Source organism: Oncorhynchus gorbuscha, linkage group LG10 (assembly GCF_021184085.1).
Source record: "Oncorhynchus gorbuscha isolate QuinsamMale2020 ecotype Even-year linkage group LG10, OgorEven_v1.0, whole genome shotgun sequence".
Classification (NCBI taxonomy): domain Eukaryota; kingdom Metazoa; phylum Chordata; class Actinopteri; order Salmoniformes; family Salmonidae; genus Oncorhynchus; species Oncorhynchus gorbuscha.
In genome coordinates, this window is record NC_060182.1 from 82,222,721 (window position 1) to 82,247,537 (window position 24,817).

Consider the following 24,817-nt stretch of genomic DNA (forward strand, 5'->3'; position numbering starts at 1 on the left):
TTTGCTTTGTTATTATGGGATATTGTGTGTAGATTGAGAATGTTTTTAAATCAATTTTAGAATGAGGCTGTAACGTAACAATGTGGAAAAGGTCTCTGAATCCTTTTCTCCCGCACGGTATACAATGACATAGTTCGATACCTGGGCATGTTCCCATTACCAATTATGATCAAGTTTAACAAAATGTGACTGTTGAATGACATTTGTAACTGGCTCCAATATAGGCCTTTGTGTTTGATAATGTTGAGCTTCTATAGAGCTCTGTAGAAGCTTCTGACTGAGATGAAAGATTCTGTTCTGACGTAGTCCTCTTGTTCAACCCTTCAGTGCGAACGATGACAAGGAGTCTTCGTCCAGTGATGACGACAGTGAGGATAGGAGGAGGCTAAATGATGACCTGCTGGGTAAAGTGGCCAGTATTCAGACTGGGACAGACCGGACATCCTGGTACCTGGCCCTGGTAAGTCACATCATGCACAGACCCCAGCCCCACACACACTCTGTTGGAGTCTCTCTCTCTCTGCCTGTCGGGATCTCTCTCGCTCTCTGCCTGTCGGGATCTCTCTCGCTCTCTGCCTGTCGGGATCTCTCTCGCTCTCTGCCTGTCGGGATCTCTCTCGCTCTCTGCCTGTCGGGGTCTCTCTCGCTCTCTGCCTGTCGGGGTCTCTCTCGCTCTCTGCCTGTCGGGGTCTCTCTCGCTCTCTGCCTGTCGGGGTCTCTCTCGCTCTCTGCCTGTCGGGGTCTCTCTCGCTCTCTGCCTGTCGGGGTCTCTCTCGCTCTCTGCCTGTCGGGGTCTCTCTCGCTCTCTGCCTGTCGGGGTCTCTCTCGCTCTCTGCCTGTCGGGGTCTCTCTCGCTCTCTGCCTGTCGGGGTCTCTCTCGCTCTCTCTCCCGTATGGTGAATATGTTGTCTCTCGTACGATAACTTGGTAAGAAGTACATTTCACATTCATTCCTCGCTGAGGAAATGTACGAGTCTGCTGTTAATGGTAATGCAAAGGATTTTCCCAAGGTTGCTGTTGACGCAGATCCCACGGTAGTTGTTGGGGTCAAATTTGTCTCCACTTTTGTAGATTGTGGTGATAAGTCCTTGATTTCAAATATTGGGGAAGATGCCAGAGTGAAGGATGATGTTTGTTTAAGTATAGCCAATTGCAATTTGTGGTCTGTATATTTTATCATTTCATTTAGGATACCATCAACACCACAGGCCTTTTTGGGTTGGAGGGTTTGTAATTTTGTCCTGTAGTTCATTCAATGTAATTGGAGAATCCAGTGAGTTCTAGTAGTCTTTAATAGTTGATTCTAAGATTTGCATATGATCATATGTTTTTGCTGTTTTTATAGAGCCAAAAATATCGGTGGTTTATCCATCTCCGTTTTGGATAGATAACTCTTCGTGTTTGTTTAGAGTTTTCCTATTAGTGGTTAGATTCCATGGATTCTTCAATTATGTTTCTGATGTGCTGTTCCTTTTTCCGTAGTGTGTCTATTGTTTTAGTGATTCACCACAGTGAAGGCGAGGCTCAGGGTCTCTGATTTTCGTTTGGATAGGTTTTTGTTTTGTTCCTAGGTTTTTGCAGTCTTCATCAAACCATTTTGCCGTTGTTGTTCACTTCGGTTGTCTGCTTGTGATTTTTAGATTTGACAGGCAAGCTGAGTGGTCAAGAGTTTCACAGTGAAACATTTTGTCTAGAATGGATTGAGTTTGTTGGCAAATTGTTTTTTGGTACTTTTCCACACCACTTTCCTTCCATCTATAACATTTATTAATATTATTCCGGTCCTTTTGAGATCAGTGATAAAGTAGTCTACCGTACTACTGCCAAGAGATGAGCTATAGGTGTACCTACCATAGGAGTCCCCTCGAAGTCTACCATTGACTATGTCCATGCTCAGCATCCGACAGAGCAACAGGAGTTGTGACCCATTTTTGTTGGTTATGTTGTTGTAGATGTGTCTAGGGGAGCGAATGCTGTCAACTCCAGGTAGGTGTTTGTCCCCTTGTGTGCTGGGGGTGTCAGGTACTTGTCCAGTTCTGGTATTTAGGTTGGCAGAGACTAGTACATGTCCTTGGGCCTGGAAATGGTTGATCTCCCCCTCTAGGATGGAGAAGCTATCATCTTTAAAGTATGGGGATTCTATTGGGGGGATATAGGTAGCACGTATGAGGACAGTTTTCTCTGTTTCCTTATTAATTTCTAGCCAGATGTAAAATGTTTCTGTTTTGACTAATTTAATAGAGTGAGTTAGGTCTGCTCTATACCAAATTAGCATACCCCCTGTTTCTCACCTGGTAGTTTGGTGGATGGGACTACCAGCTCTCTGTAACCTAGAGGGAAACCAGTGAGTCCATCTCCTTTATACCTTGTAGGATGACTATGTCTGTATTTCCAATTTCTTTGAAGCCTGGGTTCCTGCTCTTTAGCCCGAGGTCAGATGACCCCAGACCTTGTATATTCCAGGATGAGATGGTAAAAGCTTTGTGTTCCAAAGTGTCTGGTGTTTTTTTTAGGCCCAGACCATCACAGTAGGTGAGAGCAGAGCATTTTGAGCGCTTTCAATTCAAGGGGCTTTATCGGCATGGGAAACGTGTTAACATTGCCAAAGCAAGTGAGGTAGATAATATACAAAAGTGAAACAATAAAAATGAAGTCACCATTACACATACAAAAGTTTCAAAAGAATAAAGACATTACAAATGTCATCATGTGTGTGTATATATACAGTGTTGTAACGATGTACAAATACACAAGTACACAAGGGAACATAAATAAGCATTAATATGGGCTCTCTCTCTGCCTGTCGCTCTCTGTCTCTCTGCCTGTCGCTCTCTCTGTCTCTCTGCCTGTCGCTCTCTCTGTCTCTCTGCCTGTCGCTCTCTCTGTCTCTCTGCCTGTCGCTCTCTCTGTCTCTCTGCCTGTCGCTGTCTCTCTGCCTGTCGCTCTCTCTGTCTCTCTGCCTGTCGCTCTCTCTGTCTCTCTGCCTGTCCCTCTCTCTGCCTGTCGCTCTCTCTGTCTCTCTGCCTGTCGCTCTCTCTGTCTCTCTGCCTGTCGCTCTCTGTCTCTCTGCCTGTCGCTCTCTCTGTCTCTCTGCCTGTCGCTCTCTCTGTCTCTCTGCCTGTCGCTCTCTCTGTCTCTCTGCCTGTCGCTCTCTCTGTCTCTCTGCCTGTCGCTCTCTCTGTCTCTCTGCCTGTCGCTCTCTCTGTCTCTCTGCCTGTCGCTCTCTCTGTCTCTCTGCCTGTCGCTCTCTCTGTCTCTCTGCCTGTCGCTCTCTCTGTCTCTCTGCCTGTCGCTCTCTCTGTCTCTCTGCCTGTCGCTCTCTCTGTCTCTCTGCCTGTCGCTCTCTCTGTCTCTCTGCCTGTCGCTCTCTCTGTCTCTCTGCCTGTCGCTCTCTCTGTCTCTCTCTCTGCCTGTCGCGCACTCTGTCGCTCTCTCTGCCTGTCGTGCACTCTCTGTCGCGCACTCTCTGTCGCTCTCTGCCTGTCGCGCGCTCTGGCTCTCTCTGCCTGTCGCGCGCTCTGGCTCTCTCTGCCTGTCGCACGCTCTGGCTCTCTCTGCCTGTCGCGCGCTCTCACAGAGCTCCCTCTGCCTGTCGCGCGCTCTCACAGAGCTCCCTCTGCCTGTCGCGCGCTCTCACAGAGCTCCCTCTGCCTGTCGCGCTCTCTCACAGAGCTCCCTCTGCCTGTCGCGCTCTCTGTCGCTCCCTCTGCCTGTCGCGCTCTCTCACAGAGCTCCCTCTGCCTGTCGCGCTCTCTCACAGAGCTCCCTCTGCCTGTCGCGCTCTCTCACAGAGCTCCCTCTGCCTGTCGCGCTCTCCTGAGCTCCCTCTGCCTGTCGCGCTCTCTCACAGAGCTCCCTCTGCCTGTCGCGCTCTGAGCTCCTCTGCCTGTCGCGCGCTCTCTCACAGAGCTCCTCTGCCTGTCGCGCTCTCTCACAGAGCTCCCTCTGCCTGTCGCGCTCTCTCACAGAGCTCCCTCTGCCTGTCGCGCTCTCTCACAGAGCTCCCTCTGCCTGTCGCGCTCTCTCACAGAGCTCCCTCTGCCTGTCGCGCTCTCTCACAGAGCTCCCTCTGCCTGTCGCGCTCTCTCACAGAGCTCCCTCTGCCTGTCGCGCTCTCTCACAGAGCTCCTCTGCCTGTCGCGCTCTCTCACAGAGCTCCCTCTGCCTGTCGCGCTCTCTCACAGAGCTCCTCTGCCTGTCGCGCTCTCTCACAGAGCTCCTCTGCCTGTCGCGCTCTCTCACAGAGCTCCCTCTGCCTGTCGCGCTCCCTCTGCCTCACAGAGCTCCCTCTGCCTGTCGCGCTCTCTCACAGAGCTCCCTCTGCCTGTCGCGCTCTCTCACAGAGCTCCCTCTGCCTGTCGCGCTCTCTCACAGAGCTCCCTCTGCCTGTCGCGCTCTCTCACAGAGCTCCTCTGCCTGTCGCGCTCTCTCACAGAGCTCCCTCTGCCTGTCGCGCTCTCTCACAGAGCTCCCTCTGCCTGTCGCGCTCTCTCACAGAGCTCCCTCTGCCTGTCGCTCTCTCACAGAGCTCCCTCTGCCTGTCGCTCTCTCACAGAGCTCCTCTGCCTGTCGCGCTCTCTCACAGAGCTCCTCTGCCTGTCGCGCTCTCTCACAGAGCTCCCTCTGCCTGTCGCGCTCTCTCACAGAGCTCCCTCTGCCTGTCGCGCTCTCTCACAGAGCTCCCTCTGCCTGTCGCGCTCTCTCACAGAGCTCCCTCTGCCTGTCGCGCTCTCTCACAGAGCTCCCTCTGCCTGTCGCGCTCTCTCACAGAGCTCCCTCTGCCTGTCGCGCTCTCTCACAGAGCTCCCTCTGCCTGTCGCGCTCTCTCACAGAGCTCCCTCTGCCTGTCGCGCTCTCTCACAGAGCTCCTCTGCCTGTCGCGCTCTCTCACAGAGCTCCCTCTGCCTGTCGCGCTCTCTCACAGAGCTCCCTCTGCCTGTCGCGCTCTCTCACAGAGCTCCCTCTGCCTGTCGCGCTCTCTCACAGAGCTCCCTCTGCCTGTCGCGCTCTCACAGAGCTCCCTCTGCCTGTCGCGCTCTCTCACAGAGCTCCCTGCCTGTCGCGCTCTCTCACAGAGCTCCCTCTGCCTGTCGCGCTCTCTCACAGAGCTCCCTCTGCCTGTCGCGCTCTCTCACAGAGCTCCCTCTGCCTGTCGCGCACTCTCACAGAGCTCCCTCTGCCTGTCGCGCTCTCTCACAGAGCTCCCTCTGCCTGTCGCGCTCTCTCACAGAGCTCCTCTGCCTGTCGCGCTCTCTCACAGAGCTCCTCTGCCTGTCGCGCTCTCTCACAGAGCTCCCTCTGCCTGTCGCGCACTCTGTCCCTCTGCCTGTCGCGCTCTCTCACAGAGCTCCCTCTGCCTGTCGCGCTCTCTCACAGAGCTCCTCTGCCTGTCGCTCTCTCACAGAGCTCCCTCTGCCTGTCGCTCTCTCACAGAGCTCCCTCTGCCTGTCGCGCTCTCTCTGGAGCTCCCTCTGCCTGTCGCGCTCTCTCACAGAGCTCCCTCTGCCTGTCGCGCTCTCTCACAGAGCTCCCTCTGCCTGTCGCGCTCTCTCACAGAGCTCCCTCTGCCTGTCGCGCTCTCTCACAGAGCTCCCTCTGCCTGTCGCGCTCTCACAGAGCTCCCTCTGCCTGTCGCGCTCTCTGAGCTCCCTCTGCCTGTCGCGCTCTCTCTGGCTCTCTCTGCCTGTCGCGCTCTCTCACAGAGCTCCCTCTGCCTGTCGCGCTCTCTCACAGAGCTCCATCTGCCTGTCGCGCTCTCTCACAGAGCTCCCTCTGCCTGTCGCGCGCTCTGGTTCTCTCTGCCTGTCGCGCGCCCTCACAGAGCTCCCTCTGCCTGTCGCGCGCCCTCACAGAGCTCCCTCTGCCTGTCGCGCGCCCTCACAGAGCTCCCTCTGCCTGTCGCGCTCTCTCACAGAGCTCCCTCTGCCTGTCGCGCTCTCTCACAGAGCTCCCTCTGCCTGTCGCGCTCTCTCACAGAGCTCCCTCTGCCTGTCGCGCTCTCTCACAGAGCTCCCTCTGCCTGTCGCGCTCTCTCACAGAGCTCCCTCTGCCTGTCGCGCTCTCTCACAGAGCTCCCTCTGCCTGTCGCGCTCTCTCACAGAGCTCCCTCTGCCTGTCGCGCTCTCTCACAGAGCTCCCTCTGCCTGTCGCGCTCTCTCACAGAGCTCCCTCTGCCTGTCGCGCTCTCTCACAGAGCTCCCTCTGCCTGTCGCGCTCTCTCACAGAGCTCCCTCTGCCTGTCGCGCTCTCTCACAGAGCTCCCTCTGCCTGTCGCGCTCTCTCACAGAGCTCCCTCTGCCTGTCGCGCTCTCTCACAGAGCTCCCTCTGCCTGTCGCTCTCTCACAGAGCTCCCTCTGCCTGTCGCGCTCTCTCACAGAGCTCCCTCTGCCTGTCGCGCTCTCTCACAGAGCTCCCTCTGCCTGTCGCGCTCTCTCACAGAGCTCCCTCTGCCTGTCGCTCTCTCACAGAGCTCCTCTGCCTGTCGCTCCCTCAAACATGGCTTTGAGTCTGTGGTTGTCCCTTTACAAAGCAGAAAACCGCTCATCTCCAAACTATTCAAAACTAAAGAGTTATTTTACCGGCGCACACTATTTTACATTTCCAGCACAGATTCGCAGAACACTCTTAAAGATGTACACACAAATTAACTATCATGGGGTGCCGATGAACCCCATTTTAATCTTTAAAAAATATACATTTTTGATCCCATTAAGGTGTGCCACGGTTCATAAAAGGTTGGAAACTACTGGTTTATACAACCACTTGAAAAATGGAACCCATTGTGAAACTGAAAGCAAATGGATTATAACCCTCCTTGGCCTTTGGTTCTTCTAGCACAATTCCTCTTGATATTAGGACTGGGTGACAGACTATTCATTTTTCTCATATTTGACTTTGTTTTCTGTTCTAAATATGACTTATGAGTAGTGCATGACTCTAGAATGGTGGCAACATGAATTCTAAGTGATTTTAATGATTCTCTATTCTGATGGTTTTGTTCTCATCCAAACTACGAAGAAACTGACAGTGACGTTGTCCAACTTGTTGAACTTTTGATTTACTGAGCACTGTATAAAAATACCTTCATAGACGGTATGTGGATCCATATCGGTATTCACAATATATTGCCCAGCACTATTTGCAATTGCGCCTGAATTTCCCTTTATTGGTTCTGTCTAGGTGATATCACCCAGCTGCAATGATGACCTGACAGTCAAGAAAGACCAATGTTTAGTGAGATCATTTGCAGACTCCAAATTGTAAGCATTGTTCATCCTACTCTTGTGTCGTAGAGTTAAGGAAATTCTGGTTAGTTTACAAACATTGTCTTGTTTGATATTTGCCCCGTCATACATTTTCTAGCCAAGAGCAATGTAAATATCATGTCTTTTTGCTATTGTAGTATTCTCAGAATTGGTATCATTGTAGCTGAGTGCACATGCATTTAGATGTTGTTGTTCTTTTCAGTCGCACTGTGGCAAGAAAGGAGATCCATGAAGTGAACATGGACAGCATCTCTAAAGCTGAGTTCTCATCGAGGAACGGTAAGGATGACTCATCTAGGGAGCTCAACTCCAGGTAGTTCAAGAACTGAATGGGCATTCCTATGGAGGAATGTGTTGTCCAAGTCAACTGAATTGACATAAAATGTACCTGTAACTCTGGACTTCCTCTGGCTATTCCCAGGGTTGGACGAGGCAGTGCATTTCCTCAAAACCAAGGTGGTCCCTGACAGTTGGAAGATGGACATGAGCGAGATCTTAGAATCCTCCAGCAGTGACGAGGAGGAGGACAAGGAAGGAAAAGATAGTGAAGAAGAGGAGGAGGAGGAGGAGGAGAAAGAGGATGACGAGGTAAGAAGAACACTCTTCTGTTTCCTACAAGTAAATTACTTTCCTTTGAGGTGCTAACTAGACCAGTACCTTGCCACATTCAGAAATTAGAATTTTCGATCGGTTTTGACAAAGCATTAGTTCAACTGTTTGACTGTATACTGAAGTGTAATGTTCTAACAGTGGCCATCATAACTTGCTTGTGACGTTTGGGCTTGGAGATTATAATAGGTACTACTTCATGGAGAGAAAAAAAGTAAGTTATTATCTTATTTTGCAGTGATAAGGTTCAAAACGAGATCCGTCACATTGAGTAGTGTAAACCCAGCTGTTGTATTGCAAACAGTAGTGACCTCACCTACCTGGTCTGTCAATGAAGTTGGCTTGTACCATGCCTTCATTGCATTCCCACCCTGACATCTTGTGGCTACTGAATCACCTTGATAGAGCCAGACTCCCAATAGACCCTGGATGCATCCCAAATTGTACCATATTACCTTTTAGTATAACTACTTTTGACCAGGGCCCATAGTGAATAGGGTCCCATCTGGGATACACTCCTAGTGTGTGGGATAGTCAGGAACAACAATGGTTCATTCTTCCTGCTCCCAGAGCTTTGGACAAATGACCATTTGTATGGTTTCCTACACTGTTCCCATAGCAACCGGCAGCTACTTCCTATCGTTTAGAGGGCCTGTGGGGATTGGCTGAGGTCCAGTGGAGGCGTGCCAGCCAGGCTGTCCTATTCGTGGGAAGGCCCTCTTCCTCCTCAAGGTTTCTTTCTACCTCGGCTGGTTTTGACAAATGCTTTGCTTCTCATGAGTGAAATAAGTTCACTTCACTGTGTATTTACTTCTCTGGAGCAGTTTGTCGATCATGTTATAGTTTACACAGTACAACCTACATTGATTACAATGGCATGGACATAGTTGATTTTTCTTTCTAGTTCCTCCATTTGACTTCAGTGTACTGTGAACGTGTCTGTTCGCAAGTCCGCAAGTAGGTCCTTCTGTAGCTCAGTTGGTAGAGCATGGCGCTTGTAACGCCAGGGTAGTGGGTTCGATTCCCGGGACCACCCATACGTAGAATGTATGCACACATGACTGTAAGTCGCTTTGGATAAAAGCGTCTGCTAAATGGCATTTATTATTATTATTATTATATATAGTAATAATGTACATAGGGAGCCATATCTATGGCCCTGGTTATTTTGAATAGGTTACACACCAACACTAGGGCTGTACCTGACAAAAGCGTTTAAAAAAATGAATAAATAAAACATCTGATCATCTTGATCAACTGAGTTCTTTAGACTAATCGATTGGTAGAAATTAAAACGTGTATTTTTCCATATAGACACAGCCTACATGTTTTAATCAAATCAAATTTAGTTTGTTTCTTTAAGCGCGCTGTTTGATGAAATTATTTAGACACAAATTCTAGAGTCCGACTGCAATTGATTTGATTGTGCTTGGCCATGCTAAGACTTGCTGTGCTGTTTAAAAATAATAACGGCAATTGTCTGTGTGAACGTTTACTGATTGCTCAGGAGGTAAAGGGTAAGTGGGATGTGTGCAATAAATTTGACTTAGTTATGAAAAATACTGGATATCAAGAAAAAGGTAAGGAGTTATGTATGCCAAACAGTTGCTGTTTAAAATATATATATATATTTAACCAGGTAGACCAGTTGAGAACAACTTCTCATTTACAACTGCGACCTGGCCAAGATAAAGCAAAGCAGCACGACAAAACAACAGTTACACAGTCTATAACACAATAGAAAAATCTATGTACAGTGTGTGAAAATGTATAAGAGTAGAGAGGTAAGGCAATAAATAGGCCATGGAGGTCAAAAAAATACAATTTAGCATTAACGCTGGAATGATAGATGAGCAGTTGATGATGTGCAAGTAGAGAATGGAGATACTGGGGTGCAAGAGGATAAGTAACAATATCGGGATGAGGTAGTCGGGTGTGCTATTTACAGATTGGTTGTGTACAGGTTGGGGGTTGACCGATTAATCGGAATGGCCGATTTAATTAGGGCCATTCATAATAATCGGAAATCTGTGTTTTTGTGCGCCGATTTATTTAACTAGGCAAGTCAGTTAAGAACACATTCTTATTTTCAATGCCGGTGGGTTAACTTCCTCGTTCAGGGGCAGAACGATAGATTTTCACCTTGTCAGCTCGGAGGATCCAATCTTGCAACCTTACAGTTAACTAGTCCAATGCTATAACCACCTGCCTCTCGTTACAATCCACAAGGAGACTGCCTGTTACGCGAATTCAGTAAGCCAAGGTAAGTTGCTAGCTCGCATTAAACTTATCTTATAAAAAAACTATCACTAGTTAACTACACATGGTTGATATTACTAGTTTATCTAGCATGTCCTGCGTTGCATACAAGTATCTAAGTATCTGACTGAGCGGTGGTAGGCAGAAGCAGGCAAGTAAAATTTCATTCAAACAGCACTTTTGTGAGTTTTGCCAGCAGCTCTTTGTTGTGCGTCAAGCATTGCGCTGTTTATGAGTTCAAGCCTATCAACTCCCGAGATGAGGCTGGTGTAACTGAAGTTAAATGGCTAGCCAGTTAGCGCACGCTAATAGCGTTTCAAACGTCCCTCGCTCTGAGCCTTGCAGTGGTTGTTTCCCTTGCTCTGCATGGGTAACACTGCTTCGAGGGTGGCTGTTGTCGTTGTGTTCCTGGTTTGAGCCCAGGGAGGAGCGAGGAGAGGGACGGAAGCTATACTGTTACACTGGCAATACTAAAGTGCCTATAAGAACATCCAATAGTCAAAGGTATATGAAATACAAATGGTATAGCGAGAAAGTCCTATAATTCCTATAATAACTTCAACCTAAAACTTCTTACCTGGGAATATTAAAGACTCATGTTAAAAGGAACCACCAGCTTTCATATGTTTTCATGTTCTGAGCAAGGAACTTAAACATTAGCTTTTTTACATGGCACATATTGCACTTTTACTTCTCCAACACTTTGTTTTAGCATTATTTAAACCAAATTGAACATGTTTCATTATTTATGAGGCTAAATTGGTTTGATTGATGTATTAAGTTCAAATAAGTGTCCATTCAGTATTGTTGAAATTGTCATTATTATAATATATATATATATTTTAAGCGGCCGATTAATCGGTATCTGCTTTTTTTGGGTCCTCATATAATCGGTATCGGCGTAAAATAAATCATAATCGGTCGACAAGTACAGGTACAGTGGTTGGTAAGCTGTTCTTACAGCTGATGCTTAAAGTTAGAGGGAGATAAGTCTCCAGTTTCAGTGACTTTTGCAATTTGTTCCAGTCATTGCAGCAGAGACTTGGAAGGAAAGGCTTTGGGGATGACCAGTGCAATATACCTGCTGGAGCGCGTGCTATGGGTGGATGTTGCTATGGTGACCAGTGAGCTGAGATAAGGCGGAGCTTTACCTAGCATAGACTTATAGATGATCTGGAGCCAGTGGGTTTGGCGACGAATATGTAGTGAGGTCCAGCCAACGAGAGCATACAGGTCGCAGTAGTGGGTAGTATATGGGGCTTTGGTGACAAAACAGAGTAACATGAAGTCCTATGAGTGTCATCTGATGAAGATAATTCAAGGTTAGTGATTAATTTTCTCTATTTCTGCTTTTTGTGAATGCTATATTTTGCTGGAAAATGGCTGTGCTTATTGTGGTTTGGTGGAGACCTAACATAATGTTTGTTTAGCTGAAAAGCATATTTAAAAATCCACACTTTGGTGGGATTAACAACAAGATGAACTTTAAAATGAAAAAAGACACATGTATGTTTTAGGAATTGTAATTATGAGATTTCAGTGGTTTGAATTTGGCACCCTCTATTTTCACTGGTAGTTGTCATATCGATCCCGTTAGCGGGATTGCAGCCATAACAAGTTAAAGTACTGAGTAAAGGGTCTTATACTTATGTAAAATGTGATTTGCAAATATCTCTAAAAACATGTTTTGGCTTTGTCATTATGGGGTAGTGTGTGTAGATTGATGAAGAAAAAAACGATTCAATCAATTTTCGAATAAGGTGGTAATGTAACAAAATGTGGAAAGTCAAGGCGTCTGAATAATTTCTAAATGCACATCTACAGAAATAAAACAGATCCTGCTTCTGTTGCTTGTTCGAGTGCTTGTTTAATAGCCTACTGATTCCATGAGCACCAAGCCTCATGCAAACACGTCGGATAAACAAAATCACAAAGTCGTCTGTTTGTAAAGCTTTGCTATGCTGTGGTTTACACAATTCCAAATGGTCAGAAAATTATATGCTAATCTAACGGCCCTTCTTTGGACACTGCGCAAACAAACCTCCAAACGAGCTTCAATTCCATACAACACTCATTCCGAGTTCTCCAACTGCTTTTAAGTGCATGCTCTTCAACTGATTGCTGCCCGCACCCTCCCGCCCGACTAGCATCACTACTCTGGACAGGTCTGACCTAGAACACAGTGGGGCAAAAAAGTATTTAGTCAGCCACCAATTATGCAAGTTCTCCCACTTAAGATGAGGCCTGTAATTTTCATCATAGGTACACTTTAACTGACAGACAAATTGAGAAGAAAAAAAAATCCAGAAAATCACATTGTAGGATTTTTTATTAATTTATTTGCAAATTATGGTGGAAAATAAAGTATTTGGTCAATAACAAAAGTTTCTCAAAACTTTTATATACCCTTTGTTGGCAATGAGAGGTCAAACGTTTTCTGTAAGTTCTCACACTGTTGCTGGTATTTTGGCACATTCCTCCATGCAGATCTCCTCTAGAGCAGTGATGTTTTGGGGCTGTTGCTGGGCAACACGGACTTTCAACTCCCTCCAAAGATTTTCTATGGGGTTGAGATCTGGAGACTGGCTAGGCCACTCCAGGACCTTGAAATGCTTCTTACGAAGCCACTCCTTCGTTGCCCGGGCGGTGTGTTTGGGATCATTGTCATGCTGAAAGACCCAGCCACGTTTCATCTTCAATGCCCTTGCTGATGGAAGGTTTTCACTCAAAAATCTCACGATACATGGCCCCATTCATTCTTTCCTTTACACGGATCAGTCGTCCTGGTCCCTTTGCAGAAAAACAGCCCCAAAGCATGATGTTTCCACCCCCATGCTTCACAGTAGGCATGGTGTTCTTTGGATGCAACTCAGCATTCTTTGTCCTCCAAACACGACGAGTTGAGTTTTTACCAAAAAGTTATAGTTTGGTTTCATCTGACATATGACATTCTCCCAATCTTCTTCTGGATCATCCAAATGCTCTCTAGCAAACTTCAGACAGGCTGGGACATGTACTGGCTTAACTTCTTGCGATTACACTCCTGTATCCGGGAGCGTAATCACAGCCTCAAGCTCATTACCATAACGCAACGTTAACTATTCATGAAAATCGCAAATGAAATGTAAGAAATAAATTCACTCACAAGCTTAGCCTTTTGTTAACAACACTCATCTCAGATTTTCAAAATATGCTTTTCAACCATAGCTACACAAGCATTTGTGTAAGTGTATTGATAGCTAGCATAGCATTAAGCAGGCAACATTTTCACAAAAACAAGAAAAGCATTAAAATAAAATAATTTACCTTTGAAGAACTTCGGATGTTTTCAATGAGGAGACTCAGATAGCAAATGTTCAGTTTTTCCAAAAATATTATTTGTGTAGGAGAAATCGCTCCATTTTGTTCATCACGTTTGGCTAAGAAAAAAAAACGAAAATTCAGTCATTACAACGCCAAACTTTTTTCCAAATTAACTCCATAATATCGACAGAAACATGGCAAACGTTGTTTAGAATCAATCCTCAAGGTGTTTTTCACATATCTATTCGATGATAAATCATTCGTGGCACTTGGGTTTCTCCTCTGAAGCAAATAGAAAAATACACGCAGCTGGAGATTACGCAATAATTTCGACAGAGGACACCAAGCGGGCACCTAGTAAATGTAGTCTCTTATAGTCAATCTTCCAATGATATGCCTACAAATACGTCACAATGCTGCAGACACCTTGGGGAAACGACAGAAAGTGTAGGCTCATTCCTGGCGCATTCACAGCCATATAAGGAGACATTGGAACACAGCGCCTTCAAAATCTGGGCATTTCCTGTTTGAAATTTCATCTTGGTTTTGCCTGTAGCATCAGTTCTGTGGCACTCACAGATAATATCTTTGCAGTTTTGGAAACGTCAGTGTTTTCTTTCCAAAGCTGTCAATTAGATGCATAGTCGAGCATCTTTTCGTGACAAAATATCTTGTTTAAAACGGGAACATATTTTTATCCAAAAATTAAAAGAGCGCCCCCTATATCGAAGAAGTTAAGCAGGGGGACACGTCTGGCACTGCAGGATATAAGTCCCTGGCGGCATAGTGTGTTACTGATGGTAGGCTTTGTTGTGGTCCTTCTGTAGCTCAGTTGGTAGAGCATGGCTCTATATACATGCATGTTTTGTTTGATAAAGTTCATATCAGAAAATCTAGTTTACTTTGGAGCATTCCATTCACTAGTTCCAAAAACATCAAGTGATTTTTGCATAGCCACATCGTTTCAACAGAAATACTCATCATAAATGTAGATGATAATAGAAGTTATACACATGGAATTATAGATATACCTCTCCTTAATGAAACCACTGTGTCAGATTTCAAAAAATCTTTACGGAAAAAGAAACCCATGCATTAATCTGAGACGGCGCTCAGAACAATAGAAAAATTAGCCTCCATGTTGGAGTCAACAGAAACCAGAAAATACATGATAAATGTTTCCTTACCTTTGATAAACTTCATCAGAATGCAGTCCTAGAAATCCCAGGTCCACAATAAATGCTTGATTTGTTCGAAAATGTTGTATGTCCAATTAGCTACTTTGGTTAGCGCGTTTGGTAAACAATTCCAAAGTCACAGTGTGTCCACTATAACCTGACAATGTCCAAAAGTTCCGTAACAGTCAGTAGAAACATGTCAAACGATGTACTGAATCAATCTTTAGAATGTTGTTTACATATATCTTGAATAACGTTCCAACCGGAGAATTAGAATGACTTCAGATGACCGGTGGAACGCAGGTCCTTCACCTGTTCAAGCGCTTGGTGAATGCATGGTCAACTCGTGGCAGTGGTGACTTTTCTCTCTCATTCGACCCCCCCCCCCTTCACATTAGTCATCAGACAAAGTTCTATTGACTGTTGACATCTAGTGGAAGAACTCATCCATCTAGAGAACTCATCCATATCTCTGTAATTTCAATAAGAGCTTGGTTGAAAATCTGCCACCCCCAGAAAAAATACAAACAAGAAGTGGAATTTCTCAAGGTTTTGCCTGCAATATGAGTTCTGTTATACTGAGACATAATTCAAACAGTTTTAGAAACTTCAGTGTTTTCTATCCAATACTAATAATAATATGCATATATTAGCAACTGAGGATGAGGAGCTGGCCGTTTACAATGGGCACCTTTTCATCCAAGCTACTCAATACTGCCCCTGCAGCCATAAAAAGTTAAAGCACCTTTTGGCAGCAATTACATCCTCTGGTATTCTTGGGTATGATGCTACATGCTTGGCATACCTGTATTTGGTGATTTTTCTCCCATTCTTCTCTGCAGATCCTCTCAAGGTCTTCTCAGGTTCGATGGGGAGCATCGCTTCACAGCTATTTTCAGGTCTCTCCAGAGATGTTCTTTCGGGTTCAAGTCTGACCTCTGGCTGGGCCACTCAAGGACATTCTGAGACTTGTCCCGAAGCCACTCCTGCGTTGTCTTGGCTGTTTGCTTAGGGTCATTGTCCTGTGGGAAGGTTAGCCTTCGCTCCAGTCTGAGCTCCTGTGTGCTCTGGTGCATGTTTTCATCAAGGATCTCTCTGGACTTTACTCCGTTCATCTTTGCCTCGATCCTCACTAGTGTTTCAGTCCCAGCCGATAAAAAAAAAAAAAGTCCCCCCAGCATGATGCTGCACCACCATGCTTAACCTGGCACCATCCCTACGGTGTTCTCCAGACGTGACGCTTGGTATTCAGTCGAAGTAGTTTGTTTCAATCTTTGTTTCATCAGGCCAGACACTCTTGTTTCTCATGGTCTGAGTCCTTTAGGTACATTTTGGCAGACTCCAAGTGAGCTGTCATCTGCCTTTTTTTACTGAGGCGTGGCTTCCATCTGGGCACTCTACCATAAATTTGATTGGTGGAGTGCTGCGGAGATGGTTGTCCTTCTGGAAGGTTTTTAGATCTCCACAGCTCTGTCAGTGACCATCGGATTCTTGGTCATCTCCCTGACCAAGACTCTTCTCCCTCGATTGCTCAGTTTGTCCGGGCGGCAAGCTCTAAGGAATACTCTTGGGGGTCCATAACTTCTTCCATTTAAGAATGATGAAGGCCACTGTTCTTGGACCTTCAATCCTGCATAAATGTTTTGCAACCCTTCACTTGATCCGTACCTCGGCATATTCCTGTCTTGGCGCTCTACGGACAATTGCTTCGACCTCATGGCTTGGTTTTTGCTCTGACATGTACTGTCAACTGAGGGACCTTTATATAGACAGGTGTGTGCCTTTCCAAATCATGTCCAATCAATTGAATTTACCTCAGGTGGACTCCAATCAAGTTGTAGAAACATCTAAAGGATGATCAATGTAAACAGAGTGCACCTTGAGCTCAATACAAATGCTTATGTAATGCTTATGTAAATAATAGCATTGCTAACTCTACAGGAATGTAGCTATGTCAGGACTGATTGGTTTTTACTTCCATGCCTTGTCTACTCACAGCTTTTCATTGTCTTCCGTCTCTTTAAAAACTTTACCTTTTTATTTTTTCAAATGATTTGTATTTAGGACTAAAATATATTTGTCGAGAGACCTTGTCAGAATAACAGCACATTCGCTGACAGTTAATGACTAACACAAGATATCGTCGGTTGATGCCTCATTTGCCTATTTTAACCAAGGAGTGTTACGTTTACCTTCCCAGCAGCCTGAGGATGAGGCGGACCCAGAGGAGAGGGATCACTTCCTGCAGCAGTTGTATAAGTTCATGGAGGATCGAGGTGAGCCTTCAGCCCTGTCCCATTTATCTTCCTGTGTTTTCCCTGTCTGTCTCAAATAGCACCCTATTTCCTATATAGTGCCCTACTTTTGACCAGGGCCCATTGGTGATCTTTCATGACTTTTACAGCGCACAACACTTTACTGCAAGCGCGCACACACTACCTTACCGGCTCTGGCTCTGAATGCCCCATCCATCCTTCATTTGATTTTACTGCAGTTTTTTTAAATCACACAATGCATCCTTATCAGTCATTCAACGACAACATATGAAATAAGAACGATGTTCCTGTGATTTAGAATGCCCTAGAATGTGCTACTTTTCTTCTCACTGCTCTTCTCCACATCTCCTCCTCAGGGACACCAATTAACAAGCCTCCTGTGCTCGGCTACAAGGATCTGAACCTCTTCAAGCTCTTCAGGCTAGTCTACCAGCAGGGGGGCTGTGACAAAGTGAGTGCATCTCATCTGTACAGCTAACACCCCCCTGCCTCTTTCATCCGAGTTCTCCTCACTGCAGTGGCAGGCAGGCAGACTGTCTGGTCTCATCATCTAATGTGAACAGCCCGTTCTCTCAAGCTTTGTCTCTCCTCTGCCTCTATAAGCAGAATTGCAGCATGTAGCTTTTTAGTGGACTATGAAGGTCATGGATGGGGCTGTCTGGCTGGTGTTCTGCACGTCAGCTATTATGAGGGCATAGAAAACAATAGGCCTGAAATGACTTAACAATTTGGACTGCTTCTCGATCAAGTGATATTGGTAGCATTTTGTCTCACTTTACCTCCCTGTTTGTTTAGTTGAAGATATTCTTGATATAGCGTGGCCTACATTAATGATTATTCATATGTTACGTTGATGGTTGTTATTTGCAGATTGAAAGTGGATCTGTGTGGAAACAAATCTACATGGACCTGGGCATTCCCATCCTAAACTCTGCTGCCTCCTACAATGTGAAGACTGCCTACAGAAAGTAGGTGCTGATTCACTTCACTCAGACTGACAAGCACTCTTTACCAGACACGTCTTTCTTTTGAAGATGAGTCATTTGCGTTGATGTTGAGAAATGCACTCAACGTCTTGGCATGATAAATTGAAACTGTCTTCTAGGACGGATTACTATAAGGCTATATAAATACATTTGATTGATGGATATTTCAGTTTTTTGCACCAAGATTATTTAGAAGTGTGTGGTGAGTGACATTTACTGTGTGTGTGTAGGTACCTGTATGGCTTTGAGGAGTACTGCCGCTCAGCCTGCATTGTGTTCAGGACCATCCACCACAACGAGGCTCGTCCAGTGCCCCAGCCCTCCCAGTCAGAGCAGAAGGCTGCCCAGGTCCCTGAGGTGAAGGTGAAGGACAAAGATAAGGTTGGCAAGGGCCCAACACCACCCGTCCAGAATGAGTCTGCTGCAGCCACAGAGGACAAGCCTTCCCAGGAGGAGGCTGAGTCGGGGAGTGAGAGCGACAAAGAGAGCCACAAAGATATCGCCTCTCCCAGGGTTAGGAGTTCTCAAAAGCAACTTTTGTCCTTTGTGCTGATTTACTTTTTCGAACTCTTAGATTTCCTCCCAATTCGCCTTCTCAAAATGAATTGAACTGGGGTTCATCCCCTCTGATCTTTTCATCCAATGCGTTTTGAGGAGAAAGTGTGAAAGCGCTGTACTATATAGTTTTTTCCCCCTGAGTTCCAGACACTAATCTCTTCTCTATCCTTTCCCTCAGGGGAGGAGACGGTGCACTGTGACCCCGGTCAAAGCTGAGGTGAAGGAGCCTGTCAAGCTGGAGAAGATCAAAGAGCAGGAGCCAAGTGGTCTGGGTGTGGGCGAGACCAGCGGAGAGGAGACGGGTGGTCAAAAAGAGAGCAGCAGGTCAGACGGAGGGGACACCCAGGGGAATGGATGCAGCCGACTTTTGGAGGAGTCCGATAAAGAGTCTGAGGACGAAGGGGAGGATGAGGACGGCGAGAGGAGAGTTGGAGAAGGGTACAGTTAAATGTTAATGAAACATAACAGTGTAATATTAAAAACTTCTTAGGGATAGGGACACCAGTCGACAACGTCTGGTGAAATTGGAGGGCGTGCAATTCAAATAAATAATATTAAACATTCATGAACATAAGTATCTTATATCATTTAAAAACTTACATTCTTGCTAATCTAACTGAATTGTCCGATTTACAATAGGCTTTACAGCGAAAGCATACCATGTCTGATGACGGCGCCCCACATCAACATATTTTTCAACCAGCACAGGCTTCACAAAATCACAAATGGCGATTAAATAAATCACTTACTTTTGAAGATCTTCCTCTGTTTGCAATCCCAAGGTTCCCAGCTACAACATGAATGGTCGTTTTGTTAGATAAAATCCTTCTGTCTTCCAAAAGTCAGTTTAGTTGGCACCATCGATTTCAGTAATCTACTCGTTCAACATGCAGACAAAGGAGTCGAAAAATCTACCGCTAAACTTAGTCCAAACAAGTCAAACAACGTTTTTACACAATCCTCAGGTACCCTAAAATGTAAATGAACTATAATATTTCATACGGAAAGTAGTATGTTCAATAGAAAAGTAAAATTAGTAAGCGCACGCCCTCTTCCTCTCCTCGCGTGCCGAAAGACTGATATTGTTCCGGTGCTCTCTTCACAAAAACTCAAAATTCTTGCTCGCTTTTCAATAAACGAGCCTGAAACCTTGAATGAAGACTGTTGACATCTAGTGGAAGCCATATGCATTGAAATTTGGGAGCCGGAATTACATAGGACCTTTTGCTTTCCATTGTAAGCGCCTTGGACCTCAAACCAAGCAGAACTTATTTTTTTCCCTTGTGGTTTTCGTCTGCCATGTCAATTCTGTTATAGTCTGAGACATTATTTTAATATTTTTAGAAACAGCTCATTTCTTTTGCTGTAGTGTGCAGAGCTCACTGTATTCACTAAGATGCAAACTGTTTGAAACCGGGAGAGAAGACCTAGCTTAAAACCTGTTAGGGATGTTGCGAATTTTCGCAGCTTTTTGTTAAAAATCGCGCAACATTTCAAAGTCCTGCTACTCATGCCAGGAATATAGTATATGCATATAAGTATGTGTGTATAGACAACACACTGAAGTCTCTAAAACTGGTTAAATTGTGTCTAACAGAACGTGTTTAGGAGTAAAAATCCCAGGGAAAACTGTTCACCAAAAACAAAAACAAAAATATTAATCCGCCAGTCAATGTATTGTCTAAGGCGATAGAAAATAGATGAGGTTCCCATTACAATGCCTACAGCTTCCACACGATGTCGCCAGTACTGGCATTTCATGGCTGGTTTATCTTTGGTGAGATGATGTATAGACACTTCCTGTCTTGGGGCGCACCGGAGGAAGTTATGAAAGTGGAAAAATGGACGATGATTTCAAGACTTGCTGCTATCGAATACAGATCGACCCGTGATCAATTTGATCAATTATTGACGTTTATTAATACCTAAAGTTGGTTTACAAAAGTAGTTTGAAGTGATTTGTAAAAGTTTATAGGCAGCGTAGCCTAGTGGTTAGAGCGTTGGACTAGTAACCGGAAGGTTGCGAGTTCAAACCCCCGAGCTGACAAGGTACAAATCTGTCGTTCTGCCCCTGAACAGGCAGTTAACCCACTGTTCCCTGGCCGTCATTGAAAATAAGAATGTGTTCTTAACTGACTTGCCTGGTTAAATAAAGGTAAAATAAAATAGGCAACTTTTTTAATTTTAAGTGACTTTGCCTCTTGTAAAGGTGAATTTTCCTGGATCAGACCGGCCTTCATAAAATGACATTTTGGCTATACAATGACGGATTTAATCGGGAAAAAGACCCAATTGTGATGTTTATGGGACATATAGGAGTGCCAACAAAGAAGCTTGTCAAAGGTAATGAATGTTTTATATTTCATTTCTGCGTATTGTGTAGCGCCGGCTACTGCAAAATCTTTTGTTTAGGTCTCGTTCAGGTATTCAGGGTGCATGCTATCAGATAATAGCTTCTCATGCTTTCGCCGAAAAGCATTTTACAAATCTGACATGTTGGCTAGATTCACAACGATTGTAGCTTTAATTGAGTATCTTGCGTGTGTGTTTTAATGAAAGTTTGCATTTTATCGCTCTGAAATTTCAGCTGATTTGGTTCCTGTGCAGGAACCAACATCCCTAACAGGTTTTACCCAATAAGAAACTCACATTTTTGTTGCAAAACATTTTGCTACAGTGTGAACTAATGAATGAGTCTCATTTCTATCATGTGAAATTGGAGTAGTGCCAGGTAGTACTGGCTGAAAGCTTCTTCACTGCGTTTGAGAGCCTCGTTGTGATGGCTCTACGTGGGGCCCAAGGTTCTTTTGTGACATTACTGCAGGATGCTTTTGTTTGATCACAGAAAAGGAGTCTGTAGAGAACCTTTGAGTAGCCTGGCCTACCAGGGTAAAGCAAATGTGTCCTGCCCAGAGTTTTGATGAAAATTAGCGTTTGCGTCTTTATGAACAGAGTTCTGTCAAGCTGTCAGCTGCTCCAACTACAGTGCCTTTAGAAAGTATTCACACCCCTTGACATTTTCCAAATTTTGTGTTAGAACCATAATTTTAAAAAGGATTCATTGTAGATTGCTGATGCTTAAAGTTTAAAAACAATCTGAGCAGCTAACCGATCGCTGCAGCTGTACATAGTCAATCTGTAAATAGCCCACCCAATCTACCTACCTCGTCCCCATATTGTTTGTATTTACTTTGCTGCTCTTTTGCACACCAGTATCACTAAAACACCATCATCTGCTCATCTATCACTCCAGTGTTTTAATCTGCTAAATTGTAATTCCTTTGCTACTATGGGCTATTTATTGCCATACCTCCTGATGTCATTTGCACAAACTGTGTATAGACTTTATTTTTTTCCTATTGTGGTATTGACAATACGTACGCTTGTTTAGTCTGTGTAACTCTGTTGTTTCTGTCACACTGCTTTGTTTTATCTTGGCCAGGTCGCAGTTGTAAATAAGAACTTGTTCTCAACTAGCCTACCTGGTTAAATAAAGGTGAAATAAAATAATAAAATGAAAAAACTGAGGATGGATCAACAACATTGTAGGTACTCCACAATACGAACCTAATTGACAGGTAAAAGCAGGAAGCCTGTGCAGATGTTCCAAAACATGCATCCTGTTTGCAATAAGTAATACTGCAAACCAATTAACTTTTTGTCCTGAATACAAAGTGTTTTGTTTGGGGCAAATCTAATTCAACACATTACTGAGTACCACTCTCTATATTTTCAAGCAGAGTGTTGGCTGCATCATGTTATTTGGTATGCTTGAAATTGTTAACAACTGGGGAGTTTTTCAGGATAAAAATATATAAACCGTATGGCTCTAAGCACAGGTCAAATCCTAGAGGAAAACCTGGTTCAGTCGGCTTTCTTCTAGACACTGGTAAATAAATTCCCCTTTCAGCAGAACAATAACCTAAAACACAAGGTCACCCACCTTACCAAAAAGACTGAATGTTCCTGAGTGGCCATGGAACAGTTTTGATTTAAATCTACTTCAAATCTATGACAAGACCTGAAATGGTTGTCTAGCAAAGATCAACAACCAATTTGAGAGAGCTTGATGCATTTTGAAAAGAAAAATGGGCAAATGTTGCACAATCCAGGTGTTGAAAGCGCTTAGACTTACCCAGACACTCACAGCTGTGCTTTTACTAAGTAATGACTTGGGTGTGAATACTTCTGTAAATGAGATTTTATTTTCAATAAACATTTAAACAATGTTTTCACTTTTATGGGGTATTGTGTGTCGATGGGTGATAAATACATTTAATACATGTTGGATTCAGGCTGTAACACTGGAATCAGTCAAGGGGTATGAATATTTTCTGAAGCTTTGGACCAGTGTTAATGGTGATAGTAACCTGCTTTTGGAGGCTAGCTAACAACGGCTTTTTTTTACACAATTTACACAATCACCTTTTTGATTCAAGTTATGATTAGGGATAGTTTAGGCAAGGGTGTGCAGCTAAAGATAAGCAGCTAGCTTTATTTTTGTGAATGGGCACCGTAAGTAAGCATGGGTTGCGTTACTAAACATTTTAAAAGGGTATTTGGGACAACTTTTCTGTTGCCTGGCTACCCATCCACATTGCTCAGGACCAAACGCCTGGCCCACTAATGTTCTTTCTCTACAGTGAGTCTGGGGAGTGTTCAGCAGGACGGAACATTTTAGATCAAACATGCCTCTGACATGTACAATAAGGAATCACATTGGCTCTATTCATGGCATTTCTATATGCAACATTCGAGATTGTTGGTCAACTGAACAAGGCCCTGGATTTTCCTCCCTCCCTGACGTCTTCTGGAATGCTAACACATTCTGACCGTTTTGATTGGTCCTAGAAACTGATCGGTATGGCCAGAGCCGTCCTACAAAATTATGTCATCAACGTTGATACTCTGTTTGGTTAACCACTTGCTCCTACCTGGCACGCAGGCGTCCCATCTAGAGCTCTGGAAATGCAAATGCACTACGCTAAATGCTAATAGTATTAGTTAAAACTCAAACGTTCATTAAAATACACATGCAGGGTATTGAATTAAAGCTACACTCGTTGTGAATCCAGGCAACAAGTCAGATTTTTAAAATGCTTTTCGGCGAAAGCATGAGAAGCTATTATCTGATAGCATGTAACACCACAAAAGACCCGCAGGGGACGTAAACAAAATAATTAGCATATTCGGTGCTACACAAACCGCACAATAAAATATAAAACATTCATTACCTTTGACCATCTTCTTTGTTGGCACTCCTAGATGTCCAATAATCACTATTGGGTCTTTTTTTCGATTAAATCGGTCCATATATAGCCTAGATATCGTTCTATGTAGACTGTATGATAAACGGGGAAAAAAAGAGCGTTTCATAACGTAACGTCATTTTTTAAAATTCAAAAAGTCGACGATAAACTTTCACAAAACACTTCGAAATACTTTTGTAATGCAACTTTAGGTATTAGTACCTGTTAATAAGCGATAAAATTCATCAGGAGGCGATGTAACTTCTATAGGTGTCGTCTGAAAAAAAACATGGCCGAGAGAGCTCGACCAAAACATCCGGTCGGAGAACGGAGGGAAGGAGTTCCCTTGAACCGGTTAGACGAAGAATCAATTGCGAATCAAATGACAAGACTCTAGACAACGTGTGGTAGCTGTAGGCGCTGAAACCTCGGTCTCATGTAATTTGGTTCACTTTGAACAATTCCTGGAAGTAAGCACAAGGATATTTATTTCCATTTTCAGTGATCAGGTTTTCCTGCGCTATTCGATGAAACTCACGCTCTGTTAAAGTCACAGCCGTGATTTAACCAGTTTTAGAAACGTCAGAGTGTTTGCTATCCACACATACTAACAATATGCATATACTATATTCCTGACATGAGTAGCAGGGCGCTGAAATGTTGCACGATTTTTAACAGAATGTTCGAAAAAGTAGAGGGTCGACTTAACAGGTTAATCCCTGTTGAATTGGTTTTGTTCGTCACTTATTTTGACGTCACACAAACAAATTCTAGGATGTCAGTTTCAGACAAGGAACAGACAGTGATCGTCGATAGAGCAGCGGAACTAAATTCAGGATCATGCGTCGTCAGGCTAAGCTTTTCTGTGCATAGGTTTTTCCTTTGGCCCTGTTTTGATCTATGTCTCTCTACAGGGCTGAGGATGAGGACTCAGAAGACTCTGTGACCGGGACTAAGGTGAAGGTAAAGTACGGCCGAGGGAAGACCCAGAAGATATACGAGGCCAATATCAAGAAAACTGAGAACGATGATGCCGGAGATGTCCTCTACCTTGTACACTACTATGGCTGGAACGTCAGGTAACCCATGGACACATACTTCCGTTCTCACCCACCTGAAAGAGATGATGGGGA

General features: G+C 44.6%; 1 protein-coding gene across 4 annotated transcripts in view; it reads left to right on the forward strand.

The window, feature by feature from the left end:
• The window catches only part of LOC124046644 (AT-rich interactive domain-containing protein 4A-like), a 51,344-nt gene that overhangs the window by 14,675 nt on the left and 11,852 nt on the right, over window positions 1–24,817 (forward strand). For 3 of the 4 annotated variants that reach the window (XM_046367255.1, XM_046367258.1, XM_046367256.1), the window contains exons 8-17: window positions 328–460; window positions 7,181–7,260; window positions 7,469–7,545; window positions 7,688–7,854; window positions 16,816–16,891; window positions 17,248–17,342; window positions 17,762–17,859; window positions 18,108–18,390; window positions 18,614–18,873; window positions 24,599–24,763. In XM_046367255.1, coding sequence (XP_046223211.1) covers window positions 328–460; window positions 7,181–7,260; window positions 7,469–7,545; window positions 7,688–7,854; window positions 16,816–16,891; window positions 17,248–17,342; window positions 17,762–17,859; window positions 18,108–18,390; window positions 18,614–18,873; window positions 24,599–24,763 — 1,434 coding nt within the window. The remainder of the gene's footprint in view (window positions 1–327; window positions 461–7,180; window positions 7,261–7,468; window positions 7,546–7,687; window positions 7,855–16,815; window positions 16,892–17,247; window positions 17,343–17,761; window positions 17,860–18,107; window positions 18,391–18,613; window positions 18,874–24,598; window positions 24,764–24,817) is intronic. The other variant, XM_046367257.1, reaches the window with a different exon arrangement.